At 37.5% G+C, this 27,631-nt stretch overlaps 1 protein-coding gene across 2 annotated transcripts; it reads left to right on the forward strand.

The window, feature by feature from the left end:
* Positions 1-1,611: 1,611 nt before the first annotated feature.
* LOC114734060 (myosin-15) lies at positions 1,612-27,405 on the forward strand. 2 transcript variants are annotated; one of them, XM_028921554.1, is made up of 38 exons: positions 1,612-2,008; positions 2,126-2,272; positions 3,032-3,177; positions 3,317-3,473; positions 3,579-3,637; positions 4,043-4,199; positions 4,358-4,507; positions 4,616-4,752; positions 5,139-5,285; positions 5,372-5,473; positions 5,866-5,923; positions 6,060-6,161; positions 6,594-6,631; positions 6,716-6,842; positions 6,932-7,108; positions 7,762-7,893; positions 8,770-8,879; positions 9,355-9,415; positions 9,530-9,707; positions 10,140-10,345; positions 10,609-10,728; positions 10,803-10,901; positions 11,364-11,585; positions 19,859-19,998; positions 20,148-20,259; positions 20,465-20,512; positions 20,600-20,689; positions 21,064-21,234; positions 21,401-21,553; positions 22,518-22,694; positions 23,190-23,327; positions 24,620-24,690; positions 25,050-25,149; positions 25,228-25,284; positions 25,382-25,438; positions 25,969-26,049; positions 26,135-26,217; positions 26,838-27,405. In XM_028921554.1, exons 1-38 carry the CDS (start codon positions 1,889-1,891, stop codon positions 26,953-26,955), a joined length of 4,548 nt encoding a protein of 1,515 aa, XP_028777387.1. In that variant the 5' UTR covers positions 1,612-1,888; the 3' UTR covers positions 26,956-27,405. The 2 variants fall into 2 exon arrangements, with proteins under 2 accessions (XP_028777387.1, XP_028777388.1); XM_028921555.1 differs by lacking the exons at positions 1,612-2,008; positions 2,126-2,272 and having other exon boundaries at positions 3,119-3,177; positions 3,292-3,473.
* Positions 27,406-27,631: the final 226 nt, after the last annotated feature.

The raw sequence follows: 27,631 nt of genomic DNA on the forward strand, positions 1-27,631 counted from the left end.
GGTTAAAGGATGAGGGATTTTAAAAAAATTGAGGAACCATGCATATGAATCTAACCATGTATATAGATCTAACCCAAATGAAGAGAGAAGACGAGAGTGGCAGGGAAGCAGAAAATACTGTGTAGGAGGGTGGAAAGGAGAAAATGTGTACGAGAATTCCAGTATCAGCTGCTGTATGCAACATTGGACTTGCTATGCAGAAATTATCTTCTTGTACTTGTTGGTCATTGCTTAGAAAACAGGTGAATCGTGAATTGAAATTTACGAAATTGCGGAAACTGAACTCCAAAATGATAAGTGACGTAGATCTTCGTCTGGAGTGGCCTCGAAGTGTATGAACTCCACGAGGGCGTCCAAGACGTAACGGAGACGCTGACTTTTAGTATCATTTGTCTCATGCAGCATTCCTACATATTTATTCAGGGATGATTAATCTGTTATAATCATTTTTTATTTTTACCTTATTAATTGTTGGTTAATTTCACAGTATTAGTTATTTCCTTTTTCCTACCTGTTCATTATGTCCTAGTTACTCACACTTGCTTCATAAAAAAAGGTGCTTTTGAAAAATAAGGTATAGTTTTTATAAATTTATTGTCCATTTCTCATAAAAAAAGATTTGAGGGAGTAATTAGCATTTGTTTATCCTGCACACGTGGTCCGTTAACCCCATCATGAGACTGTTATGCCGACGAGAGAGAAGGGTGAAACAGAATAAATATGGCCCAAAGGGCAATTTCATCGTGCATGTCTTAAAAGGGCAAATGCGTGTTTTTACTTTTTGCCAATGCGCGTTATAATTCACGATGCTTGTTTGAATTTTAAACTGGCATTGTTTTAAGACAAATGTGTTTTTTTTTTTTTTGGCCAATGCGTATTATAATTTACGATGCCCGTTTGAATGTTAAACTGGCATTGTTTTGATTGAAATTGAGGCAAATCTCAAATCATGTTCGGCAATAGTAACTCTGTTTCTTCGTATAAGAAATAAATAGCCGGTTTGAAAATATTAAAAAATTAGTTAAATTAGTTATTTGTTACAAATATGTGTTAGTTTATACTTTATATAAGCTATCATATTCAATTATGCATATTGAATGATTAAAATTATTTCTTGACCAAAAATCCTTGCAACTTTAATTTTTAAAAAAAGATAAGAGATAAATTAAACTCAAATCCTCTATTTAAAAACAAATTTAACCTCCAATTAATTTTTATATTAATGGTCAGGCTCTGTTACTTAAAATGAATGGAAAAAAGAAGAAGCTTGAAGGAGTCATGTAATTTAACTACCAATCAGAGATTTAATAAAAAAGACCCAGCAATGATTTAATTAGATTTCCATTTTCCCAATCAGAGTTTTTAAGTGGATAAGTAGTTGTTTAAAATTGCAAGCTATGGTAAGAATTGCTTTAAAAAAAAAAAAAGGGAAACCATGGTAATAAAAAATAAATAGTAATAATTGGCGTCCGTTACGACATTGTAATCTGTAACGTGTAGTATTTTGGAGAGCAGCGGCAAGAAGAGAATCGGTCCAGCTGCTGCCCCCCAGTCAAACAAAGGCTGAAATGGAGTAACAGTCGCGAACTGCGGTGAAAAAGGTGAAAAAGGTTGCTCTCCAAGGCCAATCCCACGGCGAGTACAGCGGTGACGTGTCCAATACGAAATAAATACTCGGCTCTTTCGCCATTTTTGATTCTTACTCTACCCTCTCGTAGGGCGGGAACCCAAAGTCTCACCTCAACTCTTCTTCCACGTCTCTCTCTCCACCCCACTCTCTCTCTAGGGTTTTTCAAATTTTGAATTCCTCACTTCTGCTTTCTGTTACTAGCTACTCAATACCTAAATTGTTTGGCTCCCCGCTCATTTTTTGTTACGGGGACGCAAGATGAATTTCCGTCATGGCTCCAAAGTTTGGGTTGAAGACAGGAATTTGGCATGGGTGGCCGCTGAGGTTACCGGCTTTGCTGGAAAGCAAGTCCAACTTGTCACTGCTTCTGGGAAGAAGGTGAGGAGTTTGCATTTCCCCACTGCGTTTCATGCCTAGTTAATGTGATATTTGCATAATAATGAGCAATTATGGATATATTTTCACCTTTCTGGTTCTGGGATGTGTGGCTTGTAGGTTTCTGCACTGCCAGAGAAACTCTTCCCCAGGGATGCAGATGAAGAGGAGCATGGTGGAGTGGAAGATATGACGAGGCTGGCTTACTTGAATGAGCCGGGAGTTCTGTATAATCTTCAAAGAAGATATGCCCTGAATGATATATATGTAAGTCTTCTGCGTGACGGTTGATCCTGTTGTTAGTTATTTGTATTGTTAGTTATTTGTAGTGATTTATTACTTTAACGCTGGCCAACCAAGCTTAACCATAGGCATTATCATGATGGCGATGTTTGTAAGTGAACCTTGTCAATATTTTCTGAAAGAAGATACATGAGACGGAAAAGACTAAAAAATGGTTGTAAACTTGAAATTAGAATAATAGTGCTTGGGAACCAAGCGCGGCATTTTGGATTGGTACTGTATATTATTTGCCGCACAACTAACCACATGAGAGAAGTCAGGGAAAAGAGAAGTCCAAAATAAATTGAGGGTTCTTTTTTATTTAATCGTTATTTTCTAACTAAAGGTCTTGTATCTAATTTTACTTGATAGTTGAGATCACCAAGTTATTTGCACAAATTCATGTTGCCAAATGAGCCAGTTAGCAATTTGAATTTTGTCACTTCAAAAAATTCTTTGATACGCACTTGCTTAATGTTAAGGTCTGCGTTAATAAGGACTTAATGACATGTCCTGGTGGACAAATCTTATTCAACTGAACAAATTAATAAATAATCCCAAGTGTTTCATGTGACAAACTAGGTCAGTTGGGCTAACATAGTATGGGACATGTGGTTGTCATAAATAATACATGAATATAAAATTTTTTGGATTGTCGTGCTGATCTTAATGGGATTCTTAAATTGGTTTCTGTATGTTCCATGCTGTTTTATGGTTTTCTCATGAAATGTTTTTCTTCGGTAGACATATACAGGGAGCATTTTGATAGCTGTAAATCCATTCACAAAGCTTCCTCATCTGTATGATACCCATATGATGGATCAGTATAGAGGAGCACCATTTGGTGAACTAAGTCCACATGTATTTGCTGTTGCTGATGCTTCTTATAGGTTAGTCTGCATTTATGTGTTTATATTATATGTCTCTTGTGATGTATTTATTTATTTATTTTTATTTTTATTATTCTTTCCATACCCTATTTCATGTTGTGAAATGTGAATTAGCAAGCTTCTGTTGGCCATGATCTAGAGCAATGATGGATGAAGGTCAAAGCCAGTCTATTTTGGTCAGTGGTGAAAGTGGTGCGGGGAAAACTGAGACAACAAAATTGATTATGCAGTATCTTACCTTTGTTGGTGGACGTGCTGCTGGTGATGATAGGACAGTTGAACAACAAGTACTTGAAGTATGATAGTAATGAATCCAATCACTTATGGGTTGACAATCAAATTATTTTTTATTTTTTAATCTGGGTATTATAGATACTAATTCCATTTTCTGATGCATTCAGTCCAATCCCCTCTTGGAGGCTTTTGGTAATGCCAGGACTGTCAGGAATGACAATTCTAGGTGAATTTGGCTCCTTTTCTTGCTTCCCTGCTTATTTCTACCCTATTTGTTTCCTTTAATGTGATTTTTCATATTTTTTCACTTACTAGGTTATTGGTTTTTCCCCATAGAATCTGAGGAAAAAATTGTCGTATGATTTTTGGTCATCTTATGGTGTTAGCTCATGTTATCTTAAACATGCCATGCATAGTAATGACATACTTTAGTCGTGTCTGTAGTACTTTTCCACTGAATTTATCATTGCTATAGTACATGTTTGAATGAAATATCCGTTGTGAACTGTAGGTATGGTGTTGCATTCTCCTAAAACAAATTGATATCGCAGTGTCAAGTGTTTCCATTGAAATTATAATTGTTATGATCCTCTCCTAAGCTTAAACTATTACCGTGTTTTTCCCATTGCAGTCGCTTTGGGAAGTTTGTTGAAATTCAGTTCGATTCAAACGGTAGAATATCTGGAGCTGCTATTCGAACTTACTTACTGGAAAGGTCACGAGTAGTGCAGATAACAGATCCTGAAAGAAACTATCATTGCTTTTATCAGTTGTGTTCATCTGAAAGGGTATTCAAAGTCTTATGTTGCATCTATCTGTTTTCATTAATTGGTTCTTGAGTTCCTGTGTTTCAGCATTTTGCCATGCATGTTACCCTTTTCTAAATGCGGTTTGCAGTTGAATCATTAAGAGTTATACGTTATGATTGTAATGCACTGTTTTTCAGGATGCTGAGAAGTATAAGTTAAGACATCCGAGCCACTTTCACTATCTAAATCAAAGTAAAACGTATGAACTAGAAGGTGTAAGCAGTGCTGAAGAATACATGAAGACAAGGAGGGCAATGGATATAGTTGGTATAAGCCATGAGGATCAGGTATAATAAGATTAGCCATTATTACCCATTTGTGTTGCTTTGCTTTAGAGGATAAAATTATTGATGGGCTGTGTTTTACTTATGCTTATCCTACATTTTTATTATCAGGAAGCCATATTTCGCACATTAGCTGGAATCTTACATTTGGGGAACATTGAATTTTCTCCTGGAAAAGAACATGACTCATCAGCAATAAAGGATGAGAAGTCAAGGTTTCATTTGCAGATGGCAGCAGATCTCTTCATGTGGGTAATTTATGTGAATTCTTGTTTTCTTTATATAAAACTTTGGTTGGCTGAATTATATTTCATTTCCCTCATTAGCACACCTGTATGTATTAATTAAATATATGTTCATTAACTTTTCCTGTATACAATCTTGATGCCAGTATATTAAGAAGATTTATTTCTTTTAGAAACATGTTATGAGGGAAATGACAGTATAAAGTGTTTTGTTCTCCAATGGGATGGTTAACAATTAACATTTCATATGGTTTGTAAACTATTTTGAGTGGCCCAAAAGGAGATCAATGCTGGGTCATATCTACTTTAAGATGTAATGAGAGGTCATAGTTTTTATCTTCTGGTTTTCATCTGCTTAACTTAATGGCTATAATTTTTTCCTTCTATAGGTGTGAAGTGAATCTACTGTTGGCAACATTGTGTACTCGCTCAATACAAACCCGTGAAGGAAATATCGTGAAAGCTCTTGATTGCAATGCTGCTGTTGCTGGTCGGGATGCTTTGGCTAAAACTGTTTATGCTCGCCTATTTGACTGGTATTTTTTTGGTCAATGGAGATTCACTTGTCATATTTGATATGCATTAAGATGGCCACATTAATATTTTTGTTTTGTTTTATCAGGCTAGTTGAAAAAATCAACAAGTCTGTTGGACAAGATAACAATTCCCGGATGCAAATTGGAGTTTTGGATATATATGGTTTTGAGTGCTTTAAGGATAACAGGTAAGTCATCAATTGTATGCTTGTGACTTTGAGCAGGAGTGTTCTTTTTCTTCTGTGGACTGTCAAGAAATGAAGTGAATGGTTCAACTCTGCGTCTGTAGCTGAGACATTCTGATCAAATGATCAGGCATTTATTCTTGTGATATTGTTCAGAGATTGATTTCTCCTTTTCCTGGAGTGGTTTAAACCTGCATCTGTCTTTATGGGACATTCTAATGTATGGGTTAGATCAGGCATTGTCTAGTGAAAATCCTGCATAACGTTATTGCTGCTCAGACTTTGTGATATCCAATTTAGATTTAGATTTTTTTTGTTTGCTTCTCCTGTTGAAGGAAATAGTTAACTTTTCTCCATATGATCTCCACTTAATCCTACAACGTTTTTTTCAACAGTTTTGAGCAATTCTGCATTAACTTTGCAAATGAAAAGCTCCAGCAACATTTTAACGAGGTATGGAAGTGTGTTCTTCATTATGCTGTATAATCTGCTGCCTTTAAGTGTCATCAGTGGGGTTTTATTTCTCTGCATCAAGCAAATTTAGTTTGTATTTTGCGTGTATAATTATCTGTCACTTTATTTGCTGCAGCATGTATTCAAGATGGAGCAGGAGGAGTACAGCAAGGAAGAAATTAACTGGAGTTACATTGAGTTTATTGACAACCAAGACGTTTTAGACTTGATTGAAAAGGTCTTTTTTGGTTTTTTATTTCCTATTGTTTTTAGGTTGATATACTTATGATCTGTACTTCTATGTTCCTTGTAGTATAATGGATGACTGTCTTCCTCTTTGTGCATATCCGTGAGAGGAGAATACATAGGTCATTAATAATTGTGGCTGAAAAATATTGCAAAAGCTATGGTTATGTATTGATTATTAAAGCAGGCCAGAGATACTGAAATTTGTAGAAGAGGATTTCTATTAGGAAGCCTGCTAGTCACATAGTCAGCAACGTATCAAAACCCTGCTATTGTCTTATCCTTCTTTCTGGGCCATACGTCATGAATCATATGTCTGCTATCATGTCAAAATAACGTAATGTGATATCTTAAGATTGTATTCTGCTTGTATGTTTGCCATTAATTTGGTCTCTTTTGGACTGATCTTTGTTGTCATTTGCAGAAGCCTATTGGCATCATTGCACTCTTGGATGAAGCTTGGTACAATTCGAGTTCTCTTATGTGAAATTATGAATATGAGATTTTTTTGTTCTTCGTTTGTTTATGAATTTCCTGTGTATGCAGCATGTTTCCAAAATCAAATCATCAAACATTCTCAACCAAGTTGTTCCAGCATTTCCGGTCCCACCCAAGGTTGGCAAAAGAAAAGTTCTCGGAAACTGATTTTACCATCTCTCATTATGCTGGAAAGGTGAGTTTGGGCTGCAGTATTTTTGCTTGTTTAGTACTTGAAGACTTCACATGCAACAAATTCTTCAATAATCTGCTACTTTTATGCAGGTCACTTACCATACAGATAGCTTCTTGGACAAAAATCGTGATTATGTTGTTGTTGAACATTGCAATCTATTGTCTTCTTCCAAATGCCCCTTCGTGTGTGATCTTTTCCCTCTGCTTCCAGAGGAATCTTCTTCTAGATCATCATACAAATTTTCTTCGGTAGCCTCCAGATTTAAGGTGTGAGGATCTACGCCTATCCTCCTTTTGACTCTCTCTCTCTCTCACACATACACACACACTCTCTTGCCTACTATGGGCCGGCATCATCATCGAAGCTTACCATGGACTATTTTTGCACCCAAATCATGGAGTTTTTCTTAAGAGAAATTTTCTTACCCGACAAACAGTCTAAAGGTTTTCTATTGCAGAATATTTTTCTTTGTTTTTTTTTCTTTCACAAATCTAACAGAGCCCGATGAGTTTGGCTTTAAATTACTTTGTTACTTTCCCCATCATTGCAAGTTTGCATCATGATCTGTTTCCTTAGAGATATTAAAGCGCTCTTTTTTTTGGCTGTTGGTTGAGGTAATCTTTTGGTTCTTGGGTACCTTTTAGCTGGAGGATGAATGGCACTAGCTACAAGTGATAGCTATTATGAATTTGTTGAACCCTTTTTTATGTTCCTTGAAAGGGGAAAGGAGCTGTAGACTGTGCTATTTCTTTCTTGTTATTATGCCACTTAAAGGGTATCATGGGGTTAGATAAGATGTCCCATCGTTATGTTAAAATTTTATTGTAGAATTAACCAAGAAAAAAGCATTATGGTAGAATGAAGTATTTGTTGACTATTTCCCTGTTTCCGACCTTTTCATTTTTCACTGGAACCTCAGCAACAACTTCAAGCATTGATGGAGACTCTTAATACAACAGAGCCCCATTACATACGATGTGTGAAGCCAAATTCTTTGAATCGGCCACAAAGGTTTGAGAATTCAAGTGTGATACATCAATTACGCTGTGGGGTCAGTAGCTCAAATATTCCAGCTTCCCTTTGTCAGAGTTGTTATCAGAGACATAGATTCTTCAGTGTTATTTATTAAACTTTGACTTCATTGGTTGCTATCTTACTGTTTTTATTTTCATTTGTCAGTGATTGCAATGTTTGTTACACCATGTTCTTTATGGTCACACATCTTGTAGTTGATTTTCTTAAGAGTTGCATCTTACAAGGTACAAGAAGCTAATGTGTCATGATCAGTTTCTTGTCCTGATGATGTTGCATTGGATTTGAGATAAATAGCTCTAAATACCCTTGCATAGTATGTTTTCTGAAACTTTTGCGCATTGTTTCTGTGTTACAGAAAAGCCAAGTTATGATTCATGATAGTATATTTGAAAATTATAAATACAGTATACAAATTGCAAGGTTTGGCACAGTCTGGTTGAATTGACTGTTTGAAACTCTTTTAAGTATTTGCTTAGTTGAACGAATGTTTTGCAAACTTTGGTGGAGCAGATGGAGCTGTAGTGAATCTTTTTGGTGTTTTCAAATCTAAATGAGGATTTAGATGCTTTGAACTTGCGCGGATGACATATTTTTTTAGTACTATAGTATATGCTTGCAGAGGAGAATATACATCGTTTAGAGGTTAGGTTCATGCTGTCAAGTGGATTTTTCCAACAAGCTTTTTTCCCCTTGCATCAATGATATCAAACTTTGATGAAAAGAAAAAAAAAATGAAATGACTTGCATCTAATTCCGTTCACGTATACTCAGTGTTGTTGCCTTCATTTGAATTTTCATGCAAATAAGTTGCTGTAATGTAAGTTTAATTGTGCATGTATGCTAGGTTTACTTCCTAAAGCTCTTCTATGTCATTTTTTATTTTTTAATTCAGGGTGTCCTTGAGGCTGTTCGAATTAGTCTTGCGGGTTACCCCACTCGTAGGACTTACTCAGAGTTCATTGATCGCTTTGGGCTGATAGCTCCTGAATTTATGGATGGCAGGTCAGTTTTCTGAAAGTTTAGATACACAGTTCTTTAACTCTTGTATTCTTTGTGTTGAAAAAATTTCTGTCATTTGGATTACTTTTTCCAAAATGAAACTGATAAATATGGTCAGGGTGAAAATTTTGACTGAGGTTGAAGAAGTACGTATACTAGCATGTAAATATACATGGTTTTGAATGAGAAGGACATCAAAAAAGGAAGTTTTTTACATCAATTTGCTTGTGTATTACGATGTCTTGTCATCAATAATTTTCATTAAGCATAAAAACCTCCTAATTAGTAGAAAAATTTGTCTTTATTTTTCAGCATTCAATGCATGCACTATGGTCATAATTAATTTATGGATGTGTAAGTACAGTCATGCACTAGTTCTAGTCTTTTTATTCATTAGAAGTTTTTTTTTTTGGGGGGGGGGGGGTTCTCTCAGTGGCCTTCAAATTTTCATACTTATCTTCTCTGTAATCTGTATCAGTTATGATGAAAAAACTACCACCGCAAAAATTTTACGGAAGCTAAACCTTGAGAATTTTCAGGTATGCCTTTTGGAAATGGTGCACTGAGCTGATGTTCATTGACAAACTTGGGGTGTATAAACATGACTACTTCTCTAATGATTAATTTTGTGTTGCTTCTCTTTTCTGTTTCAGTTAGGTAGGACCAAAGTATTTCTCAGGGCTGGTCAAATCGGCATTTTAGATTCCCGCCGTGCTGAAGTGTTGGACTACGCTGCAAAGTGTATTCAGCGTCGACTAAGAACATTTATTACTCACAGGGAATTTATCTCCATCCGTGCTGCTGCATTTTCTATTCAAGCATACTGCCGGGGTTAGTTCTTTTAATCTGTTTTCTCTCCCTTGAGTTGATTATTGTGTTAAATAATTTTTCATCACTGGGTTTCTTTCCCCATCAAAACCTTTGCTTCTGCAATATTATGGCATTTTCACTACTTCCCTCCTATCTTGCTGTAGATTTGGCACCCAATTACCCTTGCCCTAAACCCTAAACCCTAAACCCAATAATTTTTGGTTTATGCTATGCTTTTATGACTGTAAACTGCTCTTACACAAAATGACAACTTGTAAATCTGAGGATGTAAAAAGTCGTGCAAGGTTTCCCAAGTCTAGCCTGAATTAATGCTGAGGTTGGATGGATTGTGCCTCACTAGTATTGTATTTGTGTTATGATAAGCATGGAACATTCAGGGTTCATCATTTTGTAGTTGCTTTGGCTTGGTGCTCATTTATATTGTTGTTGTAGGATGTCTTGCTCGAAAGATGTATGCTGCTAAACGGGAGACATCTGCTGCTATTTTCATTCAGAAATATATTCGTATGTGGATAATGAAACAATCATACTTGAAACTATATTCTTCTTCTATAACCATACAATCCTTTATTCGTGGTTTCACAACTCGCCAAAGATTTGTTCATGGAAAAGAACACAGAGCTGCTACTGTTATTCAGGTAAGTTATAACTACAAGATAACTTTTTATCTCTGCTAGGATTTCTTATTTTTAGAACCATGACTTCTTCATCTTCTTTTTCAATAAACTTGATTAGATTTACATGATGTAGCTAATTTTATTGATCATATTTCCAAAAGGGTAGGAAAGCTCTTTTTTAGTTCATGACCTCCCCCCCCCCCCCCCAAAAAAAAAAAAAACCAAGTACGTTCAAAATTCAAATTCTCATCATTTTATTTGATTTTCTTTGTATGATTTTATAGGCTTGTTGGAAGATGTACAAAATTCGGTCAGTTTTCCAACATCGTCACACTTCAATTGTGGCAATACAATGTCTTTGGCGGTGTAAGCAAGCGAAAAGAGAGCTTCGCAGATTGAAAAAAGTGAGGACTTTATTTCTTCTGCTGTCCTAGTATTAAGATGTTGGTGTTTAAACTTGCTGATTATGTATTTGCAGGAGGCTAGTGAAGCTGGTGCCTTGCGTCTGGCCAAGAATAAACTTGAAAAGCAATTGGAAGATCTCACATGGCGATTGCATCTTGAAAAAAGATTAAGGGTATACCTCAAAAGTGATATTTTGACAGAATCTCTCCCTATGTCAAATGTGTTTTGAGTTATATTCTTCAGCTGCTTCATTAATTCTCTAAATGTTTTATTCTTGCTGAAGTCAGTATTCTCTGTCCACTTCAAACCTTTAAGTAGTTTTTGATTTTGGGTTGTTTCGACAACTAGTGGTAATAATTTCTTCTATTCCATAGATCAAAATTTTCACATGTCAGGATTATCATATTTTACATTGCCATCAGTTGTCAACACTCCTTGTGTGGCAATGACTGTGTCATTGTTTATTGTTAGTTATATTTTTGTTCTTGTAACCTGGTCTGTTAAATTCGTATATAAGTTCTGACTTGTCACTCTTTATTTATCCAGCAGACGCCTCATAAAACATCACAAGTTTTTTTTTTTTTCCTGGTGATATTATAAAAGTTTTCATCCTCTGCTGTTTATTGTTTTGCAGGTTTCTAATGAAGAGGCTAAGCAAGTGGAGATGTCAAAACTTCAAAAGACACTAGAAGCTCTAAATCTTGAATTGGATGCAGCCAAATTAGCAACGATTAATGAGTGTAACAAGAATGCTATGCTTCAAAATCAATTGGAATTGTCAGTAAAGGAGAAATCGGCTTTGGAAAGGGAGCTAGTTGCAATGGATGAACTACGGAAAGAAAATGCTGCGCTAAAGGTGTTACACTTAGTATATAAAATTATTATATTAATTTATATTGGTTTTTCATGCCATATGAATCACATGCTTTATTTTAGATGTTGCTCATGTGAAGGATTGAACAATTACTACTTATATGCAACATTGGAGGCATTATTGTAACAGTTGCATTTGCTTCTGTGTGTAAAGAAGCCCATCACAAATCATTGATTCTTTCTGGGACTGTCTATCGCTCTTTAGGTTGCTAGGAAATTTAAGACAGTTTATCTTTGGGAATACTAGTGCTGTTTTAGACGGTAGTCATGATTGCATTAGAAGAAATATTTAAGTGGGGAAATTTTATCTTGTTTGCCTGTTTGTCTCTTCATTAATTTAATTAGTGTTAGAAGCCGTGATCCTCTCCCCCATCTTCTCCCTTGATTTACTCTATTAATTACCTAGAATAAGTTCCTGATTTTTGTGATATTGCATTATTACTGATTGATTGTAATCTCTTTGCATTATTATTATTGATTGTAACCGGATTGCATACTCCCATCCGGACTCTATATATTGAACTCAGATCATATGAAATAATATATATGAGTGAATTTACATACTCCACAAATATGGTATCAGAGCTCTGGGTTCGGTCTGAACCCAGAAAAGCTCCTTAAACGTCTGCTGTGAGCCAGAGAGAGAGAGACAGCACGGGGAGAGAGAGAGAGAGAGAGTGAGGCGTCCTCAAACTGGTGCAAGAAGAGCTGCGTGGACGACACCACCCCTCCAGTCCTCACCGGCGTCCCTTGATCGGCCAGTCCCCAGAAGCCGACGTCGAACGGAGCTGCGCGTGACTCTCACGCGCTGTCACAAGCTCTGCGCGTGAAGTCCACGCGCCGCCACGCCCCTGTCACTGTTCCAGCACGTGAAGCCCACGCGCCGCCGCCAGAGACCTCCAGTACCTTCCAGAGACCCAGAAAATGGATGACCCAGAATTTCCACCACTTTTTGGATCTGTTCGCAATATTCCAAGGGCCCTCATGTCCGGTACATCTTCTAATACTCAAGCTACTCCTTCTAAAAACTCCACTGCAGAATCAGACTTGACAATAGCCACTGAACCTCAAGCTATGGGGGTAGCACACAAACTTAATGGTAGCAACTATCTCCAATGGTCTCAAAGTGTCTTAATGTATCTGCGTGGGAAGCGTAAGGAGAAGTATATCAATGGAGAAGCACAACAACCTTCACATAATGACCCCAAATTTGACACCTGGTTCGCTGAAAATAATCAGGTGATGTCTTGGTTGTGCAATTCAATGACCCTCGAAATCAGTGAAGGATACCTTCTTGCAAGCACAGCCAAGGAAATCTGGGATGCTGCTAAGCGGACCTACTCTACCCTCGACAACACTGCAGCCTTATTAGATCTCAAGAGGCAACTCAAAGATCTGAAGCAAGGCAACTTAACTGTAACACAATACTACAGTACTCTGACAAAGATATGGCAGCAATTGGATCTCTTTGAAGTACATCCTTGGAAGGATATAGATGATGCTAATTACTACAGACAGTTGGTGGAAAAGGGACGAACATATGAATTTTTGTTGGGCTTGAATGATGTGTTTGAAGAAGTGAGGGGGAGAATTATGGGACTGAAACCTCTGCCATCCCTATTTGAAGTCTTCAGTATGGTTAAGTTCGAAGAAAGCCGAAGACACCTCACCCAAGGTAATCTGACCCCAGCAGAGGGCTCGGCATTGGTGACGAGAGGGTTCCAGACATCAGAGGGGCCTGAGAAGAGAGGGAACAAGTGGTGCAATCATTGTAACAAGAGAGGCCACACCAGAGATGAATGTTGGAAACTACATGGAAAACCAACCCAAGGGAAGCAGAAACGAGAAGATAGAAAGAGCCACCACACCTCATCTGAAGAAAGAGGTGACGATGGAGACCAGTTGACCAGAGAAGAGCTTCAAATGCTTCGTAAGATACTTGAAAAACAAAACAAGTCAAAATCTGTTCCCAACGTGAACTTGATACAGTCAGGTAACTCCATTATAGCCCTTAATGCAATGGTAACTAGTGATGAGACTTGGATTATTGACTCCGGTGCTACCGATCACATGACTGGTAATAAGTCCTTCTTCAAATCCCTCAAATATTGCCATGAGAACCTTAGGGTAAAAGTAGCAACTGGACTATATACGAAAGTTGAGGGTGTTGGCATTGTGGCTCTATCTGAAGATCTGGAAATCCATAATGTTTTGTTTGTCCCTGCTCTTACTTGCAATCTTATTTCTGTGAGCAAATTAACTAAAGGGCACGTATGTCGGGTGATCTTTGATGATGTTAAATGTGTTTTTCAGGATTCGACCTCGGGGAGGAAGATTTTGACTGCTAAAGAATGGGATGGACTCTACTACTTTGAAGGAAAGGATATGAAGATAGCAGGAGCAAAGAAAGCTATGGTTAGCTCCAATTCTCAGAATAAAAATGTAATGTTGTGGCATCTAAGATTAGGCCACCCCAGCTTTGATTATATGAAGCATGTGTTTCCAACTTTATTCAATAAAAATTCTTCTCCTTTCCAATGCGAAACGTGCCAAATTGCAAAACAAACTCGCGCCTCTTATCCCAAACATACTTACAAACCTACTGCCCCGTTCACAATGATCCATACCGACATTTGGGGACCTGCCAAAACCAACACCCAACAGGCACAAGGTGGTTTATCACATTCATAGATGATCACACCCGGGTCACATGGGTTTACCTTATGAAAGAGAAATCCGAAGCCTTACAAATTTTCAAAAACTTTTGCTCGTTTGTGAGAACCCAATTCCAAACACCCATCAAAGTTTTGAGAAGTGACAATGCCAAAGAATACGTGAGTGGAGCCTTTAGGGAATTTCTTGAGCAGGAAGGAATCCATCACCAAACCTCATGTGTCTATACCCCCCAACAAAATGGAATTGCTGAACGAAAGAATAGACATCTTTTAGAAGTAACTCGAGCTATTATGATGGAAAGAAACGTTCCGAATATGTTTTGGGGAGATGCTGTTCTGACCGCAGCTTACCTTATTAATCGCATGGCCTCCAAAATCCTCCATTTCAATACCCCTATTCAGAAATTCCTCGAGACTTACCCCACCTCACCTATCATCAATTCCATTCCCCAAAAGATCTTTGGGTGTGTTGTCTTTGTTCATAAACATGATGGAGGCAAATTAGGTGCTAGAGCAGAAAAATGTATTTTCCTCGGGTATTCCTCCACCCAAAAAGGGTATAAGTGTTATAGTCCTACTACCAGAAACCTCATCATCTCCAAAGATACCGTCTTTTACGAGGATGACACTTACTACCCCAAATTACCCATTCAGGGGGAGCACTATAGAGTAGAATGGCTAATTACACCTGAACCTATAACCACCTCCAGCCTACCTCTTAACCCTCTTGAATCTTCCACACCTCAAGAAGAAATCCCTGAACCAGAATCACAAACCCCTAGTCCTACACCTTCTCCAAAACACCAAAACACCACAAACACTCCTCACCCAATGGAAACCAATGCTGAAATTGATGCAGGGGTGACAGAGTACTCAAGTTCTCAATCAGGTAGTAGGGTTCCTTCCATTCCAAGGCAGCAACATGATTCCAATTCGAAGTTGGATCCTGAAGAGTTGGGATGGCCTATTGCGCTCAGAAAGGGGGTAAGATCGTGTACTCAGCATCCTATTCAAAAATTTGTCTTCTATGGCAATTTATCTGCACAAATGCAAACCTTTGTAGTGAATAGTTCACAGGTGAAGATTCCAGAAACATTTCAACAGGCTATGACAGATCCTAATTGGAAACATGCTGCATATGAGGAGTTCAGAGCCTTGAAGGAAAACAACACGTGGGATATTACCACACTTCCTAAGGGCAAGAAAGCAGTGGGTTGTAGGTGGATCTTCACCCCTAAATTCAATCCTGATGGAAGCATCAACAAGTACAAAGGAAGATTAGTGGCTAAAGGGTACACTCAAACCTATGGGATTGATTATCAAGAAACGTTTGCTCCTGTGGCAAAATTCAACACCATCCAGGTACTCCTATCCCTTGCTGCTAACCTTGACTGGTCTCTACATCAGCTAGACGTGAAGAATGCTTTCCTAAATGGAGATTTGGAGGAGGAAGTATACATGGAAATTCCAGATGGAGTAATTGCTCCACCCAACTCAGTTTGCAAATTGAAGAAATCATTGTATGGCCTGAAACAGTCTCCACGAGCTTGGTTCGACAGGTTTGCCAAAGCAATCAAAAGGTTTGGTTACATTCAAGGACAAGCTGATCACATTCTTTTCGTCAAACACAGTGATGGAAAGGTAACAATCCTAATTGTGTATGTGGATGATATAGTCATAACTGGCAATGATGAGGTTTCTATCTCCCATCTCAAGAAAGCCCTAGCTAGGGAATTCCAAGTGAAGGACCTAGGACAAATGAAGTACTTTCTTGGAATGGAAGTTGCTAGATCCAAAAAGGGTATAAGTGTGTCTCAATGAAAGTACACACTTGACTTACTCCACGAAACAGGAATACTTGGGGCTAAGCCTAGTGAGACTCCTATGGAAGAGTCATGCAATCTGGAAGTGAAACCAAACGGGACACCAGTTAACTCAGAAAGGTACAGAAGACTTGTGGGTAAACTGATCTACTTGACTCATACAAGGCCTGACATTAGCTATGCAGTTGGAGTGGTAAGCCAATTTATGCATCAACCCCAGGAAGAACACATGGAAGCAGTATACAGAATCCTCACCTACCTCAAACTCAATCCTGGAAGAGGAATATTCTTTCGAAAGGGGAATACAAGGAGCATAGAGGTCTACACTGATGCAGATCTGATAGGACTCCAAGTCAGCACATTAACGCACCAGAGGAGAAATAGGGAGACTGGAGTAGTGGTTGAGTCTGTTTGCATCTTTTTAGGAGAGTTGAATGAGTCTTTAGGTTTTATTGATTTTATTAATGATTTATTAATTATTAATTGAATAAGGGGACTTTAGGTTGTTAGAGGTCCATCAACGTCTCTTTCTGTTAGTTCCAAGATATTAGGGATATTTACTTAATTCTTATATTTATTCAATTGTAATTTCTGCATTATAAATATGTTAGCCATCCTATAAGCTAACATATGAGAGATAAATATTTGTTCAGTAATTTGGAGATTCTCCTTTTGGCTACTAAATCTAGTTAAGTGAGATCCTTGCTTAAGTAAATTTTAGTAGATTTTATCCCGGCTATTAGTGAGTTGAGAGTGAGATTCTTGTCTCAACCCTCTACTAGATTATATTTCAGTTTTTTTTATTCACTTAATTATCTAGCCATTTGGGTTCTACCAAATTGGCATCAGAGCCATGGTTGAGACTAGATCATCCCGCATTCCCAACCCACCTGAAAATCCTTTAGCAGGAGATAGTGATCCTTTGACCACAATTGCTGCGCGACTGGAAAATATTGAAGCATTAGCTAATAGAGTAGCCAATTTGGAGGCTGCATCTGAAAGAACTCGAAGAGGAAACCAACGTTCTCATTGGGAAGCTGACAGTGAGGACGACCCTGAAGCATCTTATAGGCGCCGAATGCCTTACACAAAAATTGAATTCCCCAAGTTTAGCGGTGGGGATCCGCGAGGCTGGATATTGAAGGCGGAGAAATATTTTAGGTACTATGACACCCCAGAAGATTTGAAAGTGGATGTGGCATCAATGTACTTGGAGGGAGACGCGCTTGATCTATTCTCTTGGGTTAACAATGAACGCACGGTAGTGTATTGGGATGAACTTGTGAAGGCTCTTCAAGAAAATTATGGACCACCGGAATACCAAAACCCAGATGAGTACCTTTGTAGCATTCGACAAACAGGGACAGTGTCGGAGTATCGTTCTGAATTTGCTCGCAGGTCCTCACGCGTCAAGAATTGGCCAGAGCATTGCTTGTTAGGTGTCTTTATCAATGGGCTCAAGGAAGAGTTGAAGGCGGATGTACGTATCCATAAGCCTAGAACGGTCTATCGAGCAACCAGTTTAGCATTAGAATATGAAACTAAGCTCCAAAAGGCTAATGGGCCTAAGCCCAACATAGCCTCAGGAGTAACTCGCACCTTTTTTCCCTATACCCAGCCAGCACAAGACACAAGCATTGCACAACCATCTTCATCTGCAATTCCAAAGCTCCTTCCACCGCCAACCCCAAACACATATTTGTCTCAGCACCCATCAGCAAAATCACCCAGTTCCTCTACCTTGGAGTCTGAACGCCAGCGTCGCAAGGAGAAAGGGCTTTGCTATCGCTGTGGTGAAGTTTTCAAACCAGGGCACCGCTGCAACTCCTCTTTTTCTCTCCTAGAACTCATTGAAGAAGGAGAAGAAATTATCCTACCCTCAAAAGAAGATGTCAACAATATGGGAGATGGAGGGGAAGTTGAGGTTATGTTTAACGCCATGGTAGGGAAGGCAAATGCTGGAACCATGAAGCTCAAAGGTTCTATAATGGGCCGAGAGATTCTGATTTTAGTAGATAGTGGGTCTACTCACAATTTTATATCAGAAGCATTAGTTTCTGATTTGTGTCTTCCTACTAGTGTGATGTCTTCATTTGGAGTTCAAACAGGAGATGGTAGAGTGGTAAAATGCAACCGTATTTGCACAGATTTAGAGGTAAAAATTTCTGATTTAGTTATTAAACAAGATTATTTCCCCTTCACTTTAAGTGGAATTGATCTTGTTCTGGGCATTAAATGGTTGGCTTCATTGAATACCACCCAAACCAATTGGAACGAGATGGTCATGATTTTCTGGATAAATGGCAAAAAGTACAAGCTTCAGGGAGTTATTCCAGGGACCCATACTGCTGCCCAATTTCAAAGTCTGCTCTTATTAGAAATGCAAATGAATGGGAACCATCGATCAAAGGCAAATCCAATGGATAAGGGAACAGTTCAAGTGGCTGCGCAAGTTCATCAATTACGACTTGAGGGCAAGTCGTGTCTTCAAGGAGGGAGTATTGATAGGACTCCAAGTCAGCACATTAACGCACCAGAGGAGAAATAGGGAGACTGGAGTAGTGGTTGAGTCTGTTTGCATCTTTTTAGGAGAGTTGAATGAGTCTTTTAGGTTTTATTGATTTTATTAATGATTTATTAATTATTAATTGAATAAGGGGACTTTAGGTTGTTAGAGGTCCATCAACGTCTCTTTCTGTTAGTTCCAAGATATTAGGGATATTTACTTAATTCTTATATTTATTCAATTGTAATTTCTGCATTATAAATATGTTAGCCATCCTATAAGCTAACATATGAGAGATAAATATTTGTTCAGTAATTTGGAGATTCTCCTTTGGCTACTAAATCTAGTTAAGTGAGATCCTTGCTTAAGTAAATTTTAGTAGATTTTATCCCGGCTATTAGTGAGTTGAGAGTGAGATTCTTGCCTCAACCCTCTACTAGATTATATTTCAGTTTTTTTTATTCACTTAATTATCTAGCCATTTGGGTTCTACCAAGATCACAGGAGAGCTGTGGATAACAGGAGATCAGTCACAGGATACTGCACTTATGTTTGGGGAAACCCAGTCACTTGGCGAAGCAAGAAACAAACAGTAGTCTCAAGGAGCAGAAGCAAGAAACAAACAGTAGTCTCAAGGAGCAGTGCTGAAGCTGAGCTAAGAGTTGTAGCCCTCGGGGTATGTGAAGGAATGTGGGTGATTAGACTCCTGAAGGAATTGAGAATTTCCTATGAAGGACCTATGAATCTCTGGTGTGATAATCAAGCCAGCATTGAAATGACCAAAAATCCTGTGTATCACGACCGAACAAAACATGTTGACATTGATCGGCACTTCATCGAAGAAAAGGTCGAAGATGGCACCATTAACTTGAACTATGTGCGTTCAACTAATCAGATTGCTGACATCATGACCAAGCCGTTGGCTAGAGTATAGTTTGAAGGGCTTCGAAGCAAGTTGGGAATGGTTGACATTTACTCTCCAGCTTGAGGGGGAGTGTTAGAAGCCGTGATCCTCTCCCCCATCTTCTCCCTTGATTTACTCTATTAATTACCTAGAATAAGTTCCTGATTTTTGTGATATTGCATTATTACTGATTGATTGTAATCTCTTTGCATTATTATTATTGATTGTAACCGGATTGCATACTCCCATCCGGACTCTATATATTGAACTCAGATCATATGAAATAATATATATGAGTGAATTTACATACTCCACAAATAATTAGATTCCTTGTTCTATTTTTTATAGAGTTCTTTGGATGCCTTCGAAAGGAAGAATGCAGCTTTAGAGCTTGAGCTTATGAAGGCGCAAAAAGTTAGTGATGAAACCATTGAGAAACTGGGGGAGGTTGAACGAAAATGTTCTCAATTCCAGCAAAATTTGAAAAGGTGCTTTCTACATTTCTTTTCATTCTACGGATGTGCCTTGTTTGCGTTTGTTAGAATCTGAATGAGTGTTCTTATAGGATTTTATTATGTTGCTGTTTTATAAACAACTAATGACTCATCTTTTTACTTGCATTTGAATTTGAATGCAGTCTTGAGGAGAAGTTGTCAACTTTGGAGGATGAAAATCATGTCCTCCGTCAGAAAGCTTTGAATCCATCTCCTAAGAGCAGCCGACCAGCTATCGCAAAGTCTTTTTCAGAAGTAAGTTGTATACAATGCATATATCCATGTTCACCTAAGACATTTTTATAGGTTCAATTTAGCTCAATTTACTATGACTATCTTCGGGTCCCTAATTCTTGTTAGACAGATGGTTTTATTTACTCATTTAAGTCTATGCTCTTTGTGTGCTAAGAACTTTTGTACAGTGGCTTAATTAATTACCTTTCTTTACCTTTTGAAACAGAAATACTCAAATTCAATAGCTCCCCGTACGGAAAGAAAACCTATATTTGTAAGATATGTACTGCTTTTTTTTAGCTCTGTTCAATAGTGGTCATATGTAATTGTAATTGTCTTCATGTGCTCTAATTTGATGCAGGAGTCACCCACTCCCACAAAACTTATTGCCCCATTTCCACTTGGCTTGTCAGACTCTCGTAGATCTAAGTTAACTGCAGAGAGACACCAGGTAGCTCCCTTGTTTCACTTGTATCTTGATTCTACAATTCAGTTACATACTTTTCCTGATTGATGCACTTTCTATGTAAAGGGTATTTTTGTCATTTGGAAATGAGAATGAAAGGTAAACTTGATGTTCCAAATGCATAATCATTGAATTTGACCATGAGCTATGCTTGATGCCTGGCTGTTCACTATGCATATGTCGCTCTGGTAGTTTTAGCAGCCATCTTGTTGCATAACATAGGATACTCAGACCTGTCCGTGTATGTAAAAATTTATATGGAAAGTTTTATCTTTTATTTGACTCCCAAGATTATCTGCAGGTTGTTTTCTGCCAAATAATTTGAACACTTCGGGTTAACATGAATATATGTTATGCAGGATAACTATGAATTCCTCTCTAGATGTATCAAGGAAGAGTTGGGGTTCAAAAATGGTAAACCGTTGGCAGCATGCATCATTTACAGGTGTCTTCTTCATTGGCATGCCTTTGAATCTGAGCGAACAGCCATTTTTGATTACATAATTGAGGGAATTAATGAAGCCTTAAAGGTAAATCATATATTATTACTTATTTTGAAGTTTCCTTTCTTATTGTAACTCATACTTGTTATTATGACAATCGTTGTGGTAACTGATATAGTTTATAGTCCTTTACATTGGGCCCTTTTGTTATTGTTTTTGGAGTATATATTCATTGGATATGCACCTCCTTCAGGCTAGAGATGATGACTCTCTCTTACCATATTGGCTGTCCAATACTTCCGCGCTTTTGTGCCTCCTACAAAGGAACCTACGTTCAAATGGCTTTCTAGCTACTACTGCCCAGCGTTATACGGGATCTTCTGGCTTGACCAGCCGAATTGGACATGTGAGTTATCAAGTTAAACATTGCCATATAATGTTTATTTTCTACAAGAGCAATATTTTTTCTGTGACTACATGGGAGACTTCTAACCTAATTTAAGCAGTATTATTATTCTGACTTCTGCGTCTTGGCTTTTCTATTGGGATCAAAATTGCGTAGGAAGTATAGAAGCTGGGAACTTCGCAGGGTTTAACTTGGAATAGATGTTTAGGTGTTAGCTTTTGTTAGATTTTCAGATTTTGTACCATCAGCACTTGTTGATGTTGCTTTTAAGATATTAGTCGTAACTGTAGTTTATTGAATTGTACTCCACAATTTATTATTCTATTTACAAAAATGAGAATAAGGTCATTCGCCTTATTATTTAGTGTATTTCTCTCTGTTAAAATTCTTTTAATGTTACCTATGTAAACGTTTATAAACTGGAGCTTATTGATGTATTAGCATGTTTGTTCTGTTTGAAAAATAGTATGTATGAAGGTGCTGCTATGATGTTGACTGATTACTTCTAATTTGTTAATCTTTACAAATACTTGTATGTTTTTCGTCTCTTTATTAAAAGAAGAAATTTTATAGTAAGACATAGGAAATAGCGCAGGGGCTTGTGAACAAAATACTGGTAAGTGATTATTTAGGTAATTTGGGAATAAAGGGATGTATGTGGGCTGTTTTCCATATGCTATAAAGCTGGAGCTGTCATTTTTGAAATGTTATTGGCAGAAACTTGAAAAATCAAATAGCATCTCCATAAGTAGAGAGCAAAAAATGGTTGCAGTATGTGTCCACATCGACCAATTAGTTTCAGCCAACAAAGGTCTCTGAAGGGTGATCAATAATGTCTAAATCAATGTGTTTTTCTTAAGTCTTCGTATTGTACTTTGTGGTTTTCGAAAATCCTCACCTCTCTGGGTGACTCTCCTTTTCTGCCTCTTGTTGATTATAATTTTAATTTTAATGCTGTTATCAGGGACTGAAATCTCCAATAAAATTCCTTGGATATGATGATGGTGTGTCACATGTAGAGGCAAGATATCCTGCTATACTTTTCAAACAACAGTTAACTGCTTGTGTAGAGAAGATTTTTGGCCTGATACGTGATAATTTGAAAAAGGAGCTTTCTCCACTTTTGAGCTCGTGCATTCAGGTGACTGTTCTTGCTCTTGGCAAACTTTAACCAGTACTTACATTTTTGGAGACCGGATGAATCATTCGTTCTCCATTCTCAGTTTATCTGACCATATGTGGTCATAATGATCATTGGAGGATCTAGTTAAGTGCAACCTAGTGCTGATAGCTGACATTGCTTTTAAATTTTTTCCATGAAAGTTACCCAGAAGAAATTATTTCGTGCACTTGAGATGTGTCAGTTGGCAATAATTTATTCCTTTTGACATTGCTACATGTCAGCTGTTCAAATGTTGCCTTGTATTTTTCCCTTAAGCTTTTTTCAGATATGTAGTAGGCCTTGATTGCATTATTTATTCATCTGTCCGTGTAATTTGTTGTAGAAATTGAAAGTTTAACTCAATTTATAATTACATGATTGAATGATTACTTTATTACTTGTTTTCTCACTCTTTAAATCTGTAAATTATAATTTGACATAATGTTCCTCTGGACCCTACGGGGCACCTGATAGGCACCAAAAACTGCACGGGTGCATGGGGGAAAATCATCCCGGTCTCCTAGTGGACTTCCTCAGCAATCTCCTGGTGGTCAGTGGGACAACATCATTAAATTTTTGGATTCACTTATGAGCCGACTACGTGGAAATCATGTATGTTTTTCAAGGATCTGTTTCTTTCTATACTGGTCTATTTGTTATGTTTTTGTTTGTCTTCCTTTCAGAATGCACCTCTATTTGTTTTTACATGCTTCATTGTGTCAGAAGACTTTTATCTCAGAATGTCATGCTTCGTCAAGAAGGCTGTATAATGCACTAAACTAGACAATGGCTCCAAATTTTGCATTTCCACAGAAGTTTTTCGTACAATGAAATGGAGTTTAATTATAAGATGAAACCACTATTCAGGATTATGCATTTTCATCCTGCGCTGCTGTTTTATATATGTATATATGTATGTATGTATGTATTTTTTAATATATATTTTTTGTTTATCCTCAGAATTTGTAAACCATTTTGCTAGTCATGAATTAGGGATGCTATATATTTGTAACATTCATTTAGGCTGTAATAGAAACAATTGCAGACTGGTGTGGTGGGCCAATAATCATTTAACTGTTTATTGTCTCTTTTTTTTTTTGGCGGACTTTTCATTTTTTATAGTGAACTGACATTGTTGGGAGAATAATGTCGCCAAGATCTGGAACATTTCCAGATCTGGCGTGATCTTCATTTATTAGTAATCAATATTGATAGCAAGCAATTTGGAGGCTGATAGTGTCATTAATAAGGATGAATCAGGGTGGACCAGATTTGGAATATTCCAGATCTGGCCTTATCAAGGAAGGCAATTAACCTCCTCTATAATCCCTGATTTCGAGGGACAGCTACCCAATGTTCCAGCAAGGACTTCCAAGATGTCTAGCAATTTCTCCCTCAAACTCCCCAAAATTTTTTCTTTATTTTGTTTCAATCCTTTATTTTTTAGTTGTTGGACATTTATTGTCCAAAAGAGCCGTGATTATTTTATGTTTCTTTCCCATCTTGAAGCATGACCTCCGCGACACCCTGCGTGTTTCTTTCCTTGCTTATAAGCTTTTTCTACTGTAATTTCACTTTGGTAATGTCATCATCCCTTTAGGGCCTTCTGTTTTGTCATCTCTCTTGTTATCTTATTTTTCTTTTGAACTTTGAAAGTTGAAGTTGTATAGAATAGCTTAGTCTAGGATTGAAAATAAGGACTTTATCCTTTTTTGTACATTCTGGTGGCTGGCTACGAAGCCGTTTGAATAGATACCAGATGTATTGAAATTAGGTTGTCTTAGTTATTCTGAAATTGTTAATGGTGTTGAGATATCATGATTGTGGTTGTAAATCATAAAGTTATTATCATTATTTTTTTTTAACACCGATTTACTTATGCTACTTTGAATTTGTGTGCCCAGGTACCATCATTCTTCATACGTAAACTAGTTACTCAAGTCTTCTCTTTCATCAATATTACACTCTTCAACAGGTAAAAAACTTGGTTACTTGGAATGGTTTTTTGTGGCATCAGATTGCTAATTTGATTGCTTGGTTAATCGATTTTTGATAGGAAGAAAGAATATAGAAGGTAGGGAGAAACAGAAAGAGTGAGAGATAGGATGTTAGGAATCTCGGATTGACTAAACTGCCCAATGCAATCTCCCTGATACGAGCTAGTATAACTGAAAACTCTGGGCCCACTACACTCCAAAGCAGAACGACAATTCCATAATAGAATTAACAACTCTTCTGTGATGTTAACTACTGCCTAACACTCTTCCATTGCCCCTGACATTTAACTTTCTTTAATGTTATAATCCTATACATTATCCTACCTATCTTTTGTAGCCTTCTGTTGCGGCGTGAATGTTGTACGTTCTCAAATGGGGAATACGTGAAATCCGGTCTAGCTGAACTGGAAAAGTGGATAGCTAATGCAAAGGAGGAGGTAAATTGAGTTTACTTGCCCATAATATCTCGTGGTTGGAGTTTACGATGTGTGACTAATGTTTTTAATTAAATTCAGTATGCAGGAACATCCTGGCATGAGCTAAATTATATAAGACAAGCTGTTGGGTTTCTGGTATAAGCAATACTTTATTTTAATTTGTTGGGATGCCTGAAACTGTCAAATAGAACTGCATGTCTTATTTATGCTCTCCTCCGTTTGAATTACACAGGTAATTCATCAAAAGAGGAAGAAATCCTTGGAAGAGATTCGACAGGATCTTTGTCCGGTATTATTATCGTATTTATTGATCACAACGTCGATCCTAAATATTAGTCCATGGCAAAAATTTTCAAGTTCCATCATTCGCAAAGGCTCTTGGATGATATTAACTATACGTTTGTGGTTAAAACAGTGAATCATCATGATTTTACTTTTCTTTCTAACTGATTTAACATATGGGCAACATCCCTTTTCGAGATTTGAGTGGTGTGATATTTGTAACACTTTTTATATCTAAATTTCAATATTTACTTAAACATATTTGATATTTTTTGGCTGGTAAGATCAGTAGTTTTTTTTTTTTAAAACACGAGAAGGTTATTCAATTGGCAGCATGCTTAGCTGTTCTGAGAATAGAGAAAAAATGGTATTTTAGTATTGTTGTATTTGGAAGACGCTTGTTCCCAAGTCATCCTTTTATTGCTTTGTGCCTGAATGTTCTCTACATGCTATGCGAGCACTTTTGAGTGGAATTTGTCTCAAAATTATAATGAAAAGGGAAGCTTAGGTTTTAATTTCAGTGCACTTCTTTTACAGGCATTGACTGTGAGGCAAATCTATCGCATCAGTACTATGTACTGGGATGACAAGTACGGAACGCAGAGTGTATCCAATGAGGCAAGTAGAATTTTTAATTGTTATTTTTTTCTGTGACAATATGAGGCTGGTTTGCTCAAAGCTTCAAGTCATCCATGCTGAACAGGTAGTTAGTGAAATGAGGGAAATTGTGAGCAAGGACAATCAAAATCTGACTTCAAATTCATTTTTGTTGGATGATGATCTGAGGTAATCTGATTTCTCTCTTGCATCTCTCATTTTTTTTGCAGATTTAAGACCTGATTGTTGAATGAACCTATAGGATTACTACTTGTTCTTGTTTACTGATGGCAATGACTAGTCTTTCCTTGGGAAGTTTTACCGTAAAAAAGCTCTTGATGGTATGGTTATGTCAAGCGTGTCTTTGTCAGTTGAAAGTTCTCGTTCTTGTTTTTTTGTAGGATACAGACTATGAACCATAAGAGAACTGCATTTGCCACGTAGATGCTTAGAATTTATATGCTGACCACCTATTGAAAATGCAATCCTCCTACACAAATCCCGGCCTGAAAGGGGGTTTTTTTTCTTTCCAGCGGCTTATTCTAGTGGAAAAAGGATGGAATGTTCATTCCTACCCACCTGATATTTCTTATTAGAATCGACCAAAAATGGAATCGATGGTCTAAATGATGATAATGCCCCATTTAAAATGTTTTTCTTGTCAATAAAATTACAATCTACATATAATTCCGGCTCTCGGTTTAAAAAGGTTGATGATGGCCAATACATGGAGAATGAAATAAGTATTAGATTCAATTTTATTTGTTATGTTGCTATTGGCCTGTCTTAACCTTAATTTTTTATTGCAGCATTCCATTTTCTGCTGAAGACATAGATATGGCGATATCTGCAATAGATCCCGATGACATTGATCACCCGCCATTTCTGCCGGAATATCCTTGCGCCCAGTTTCTTGTTGCACATTAGAAGTGATTGATCGATGACGGTTTCAAGATTGTTTCTAAAGCTAAGTCGGCCTAAAGTATTGCATTGATCGCAGTGCTCTGCACGCTGGAAACACAAGTTTCTCTTCACATGGATTGCGAGCTTTGCTGTCATCAGATGTTTTCGATAATCCCGATAGATTTGCCAATCAAGATGTCTACCAGTCAATTCGGGAAAAGTTGCTTCGTAGGTTGTCCAGAAAGTTGTAATTAAGGGTGGACGGCAGTTTAGAAATTAAAAGCTTCCTTATATTTTATGTTGCTCCTCCTCTTAGCTATGCTGATTAGGGGGTCAAAATGTAATGATGTAAATGTATTTGTAAACCGACCTAGGGCTAGGCAGAAAGAATGAAGTATTGTTTCATTCATTGATGTAAATACTGATCTTGCTATAGTATTATCCTGCCACGTTTAGTCTTGGCACTTACAGTAATTTGGTGGCGGGCAAGTGGTCAATTCGATCGGATCCTTCTCAAGAACTCTGCCAAGTCTAAACCCAAAAAAAGAACAGGTTAAGATCGTTAAAATTTTAGTAACGGTTTTTATCAAAATAAATTAATTCTATGTCGCAGTGTCGGTTTTACTAAACGAGTTCATCCTAAATCCTAAGTTTCCTGTAAATGAATCAGATAAAGGTTTCACCGGTTTATGATGGTATG

The sequence above is a fragment of the Neltuma alba genome, unplaced genomic scaffold, assembly GCF_004799145.2.
Source record: "Neltuma alba isolate B1F8T4 unplaced genomic scaffold, ASM479914v2 tig00013064_pilon, whole genome shotgun sequence".
NCBI classification, from domain to species: domain Eukaryota; kingdom Viridiplantae; phylum Streptophyta; class Magnoliopsida; order Fabales; family Fabaceae; genus Neltuma; species Neltuma alba.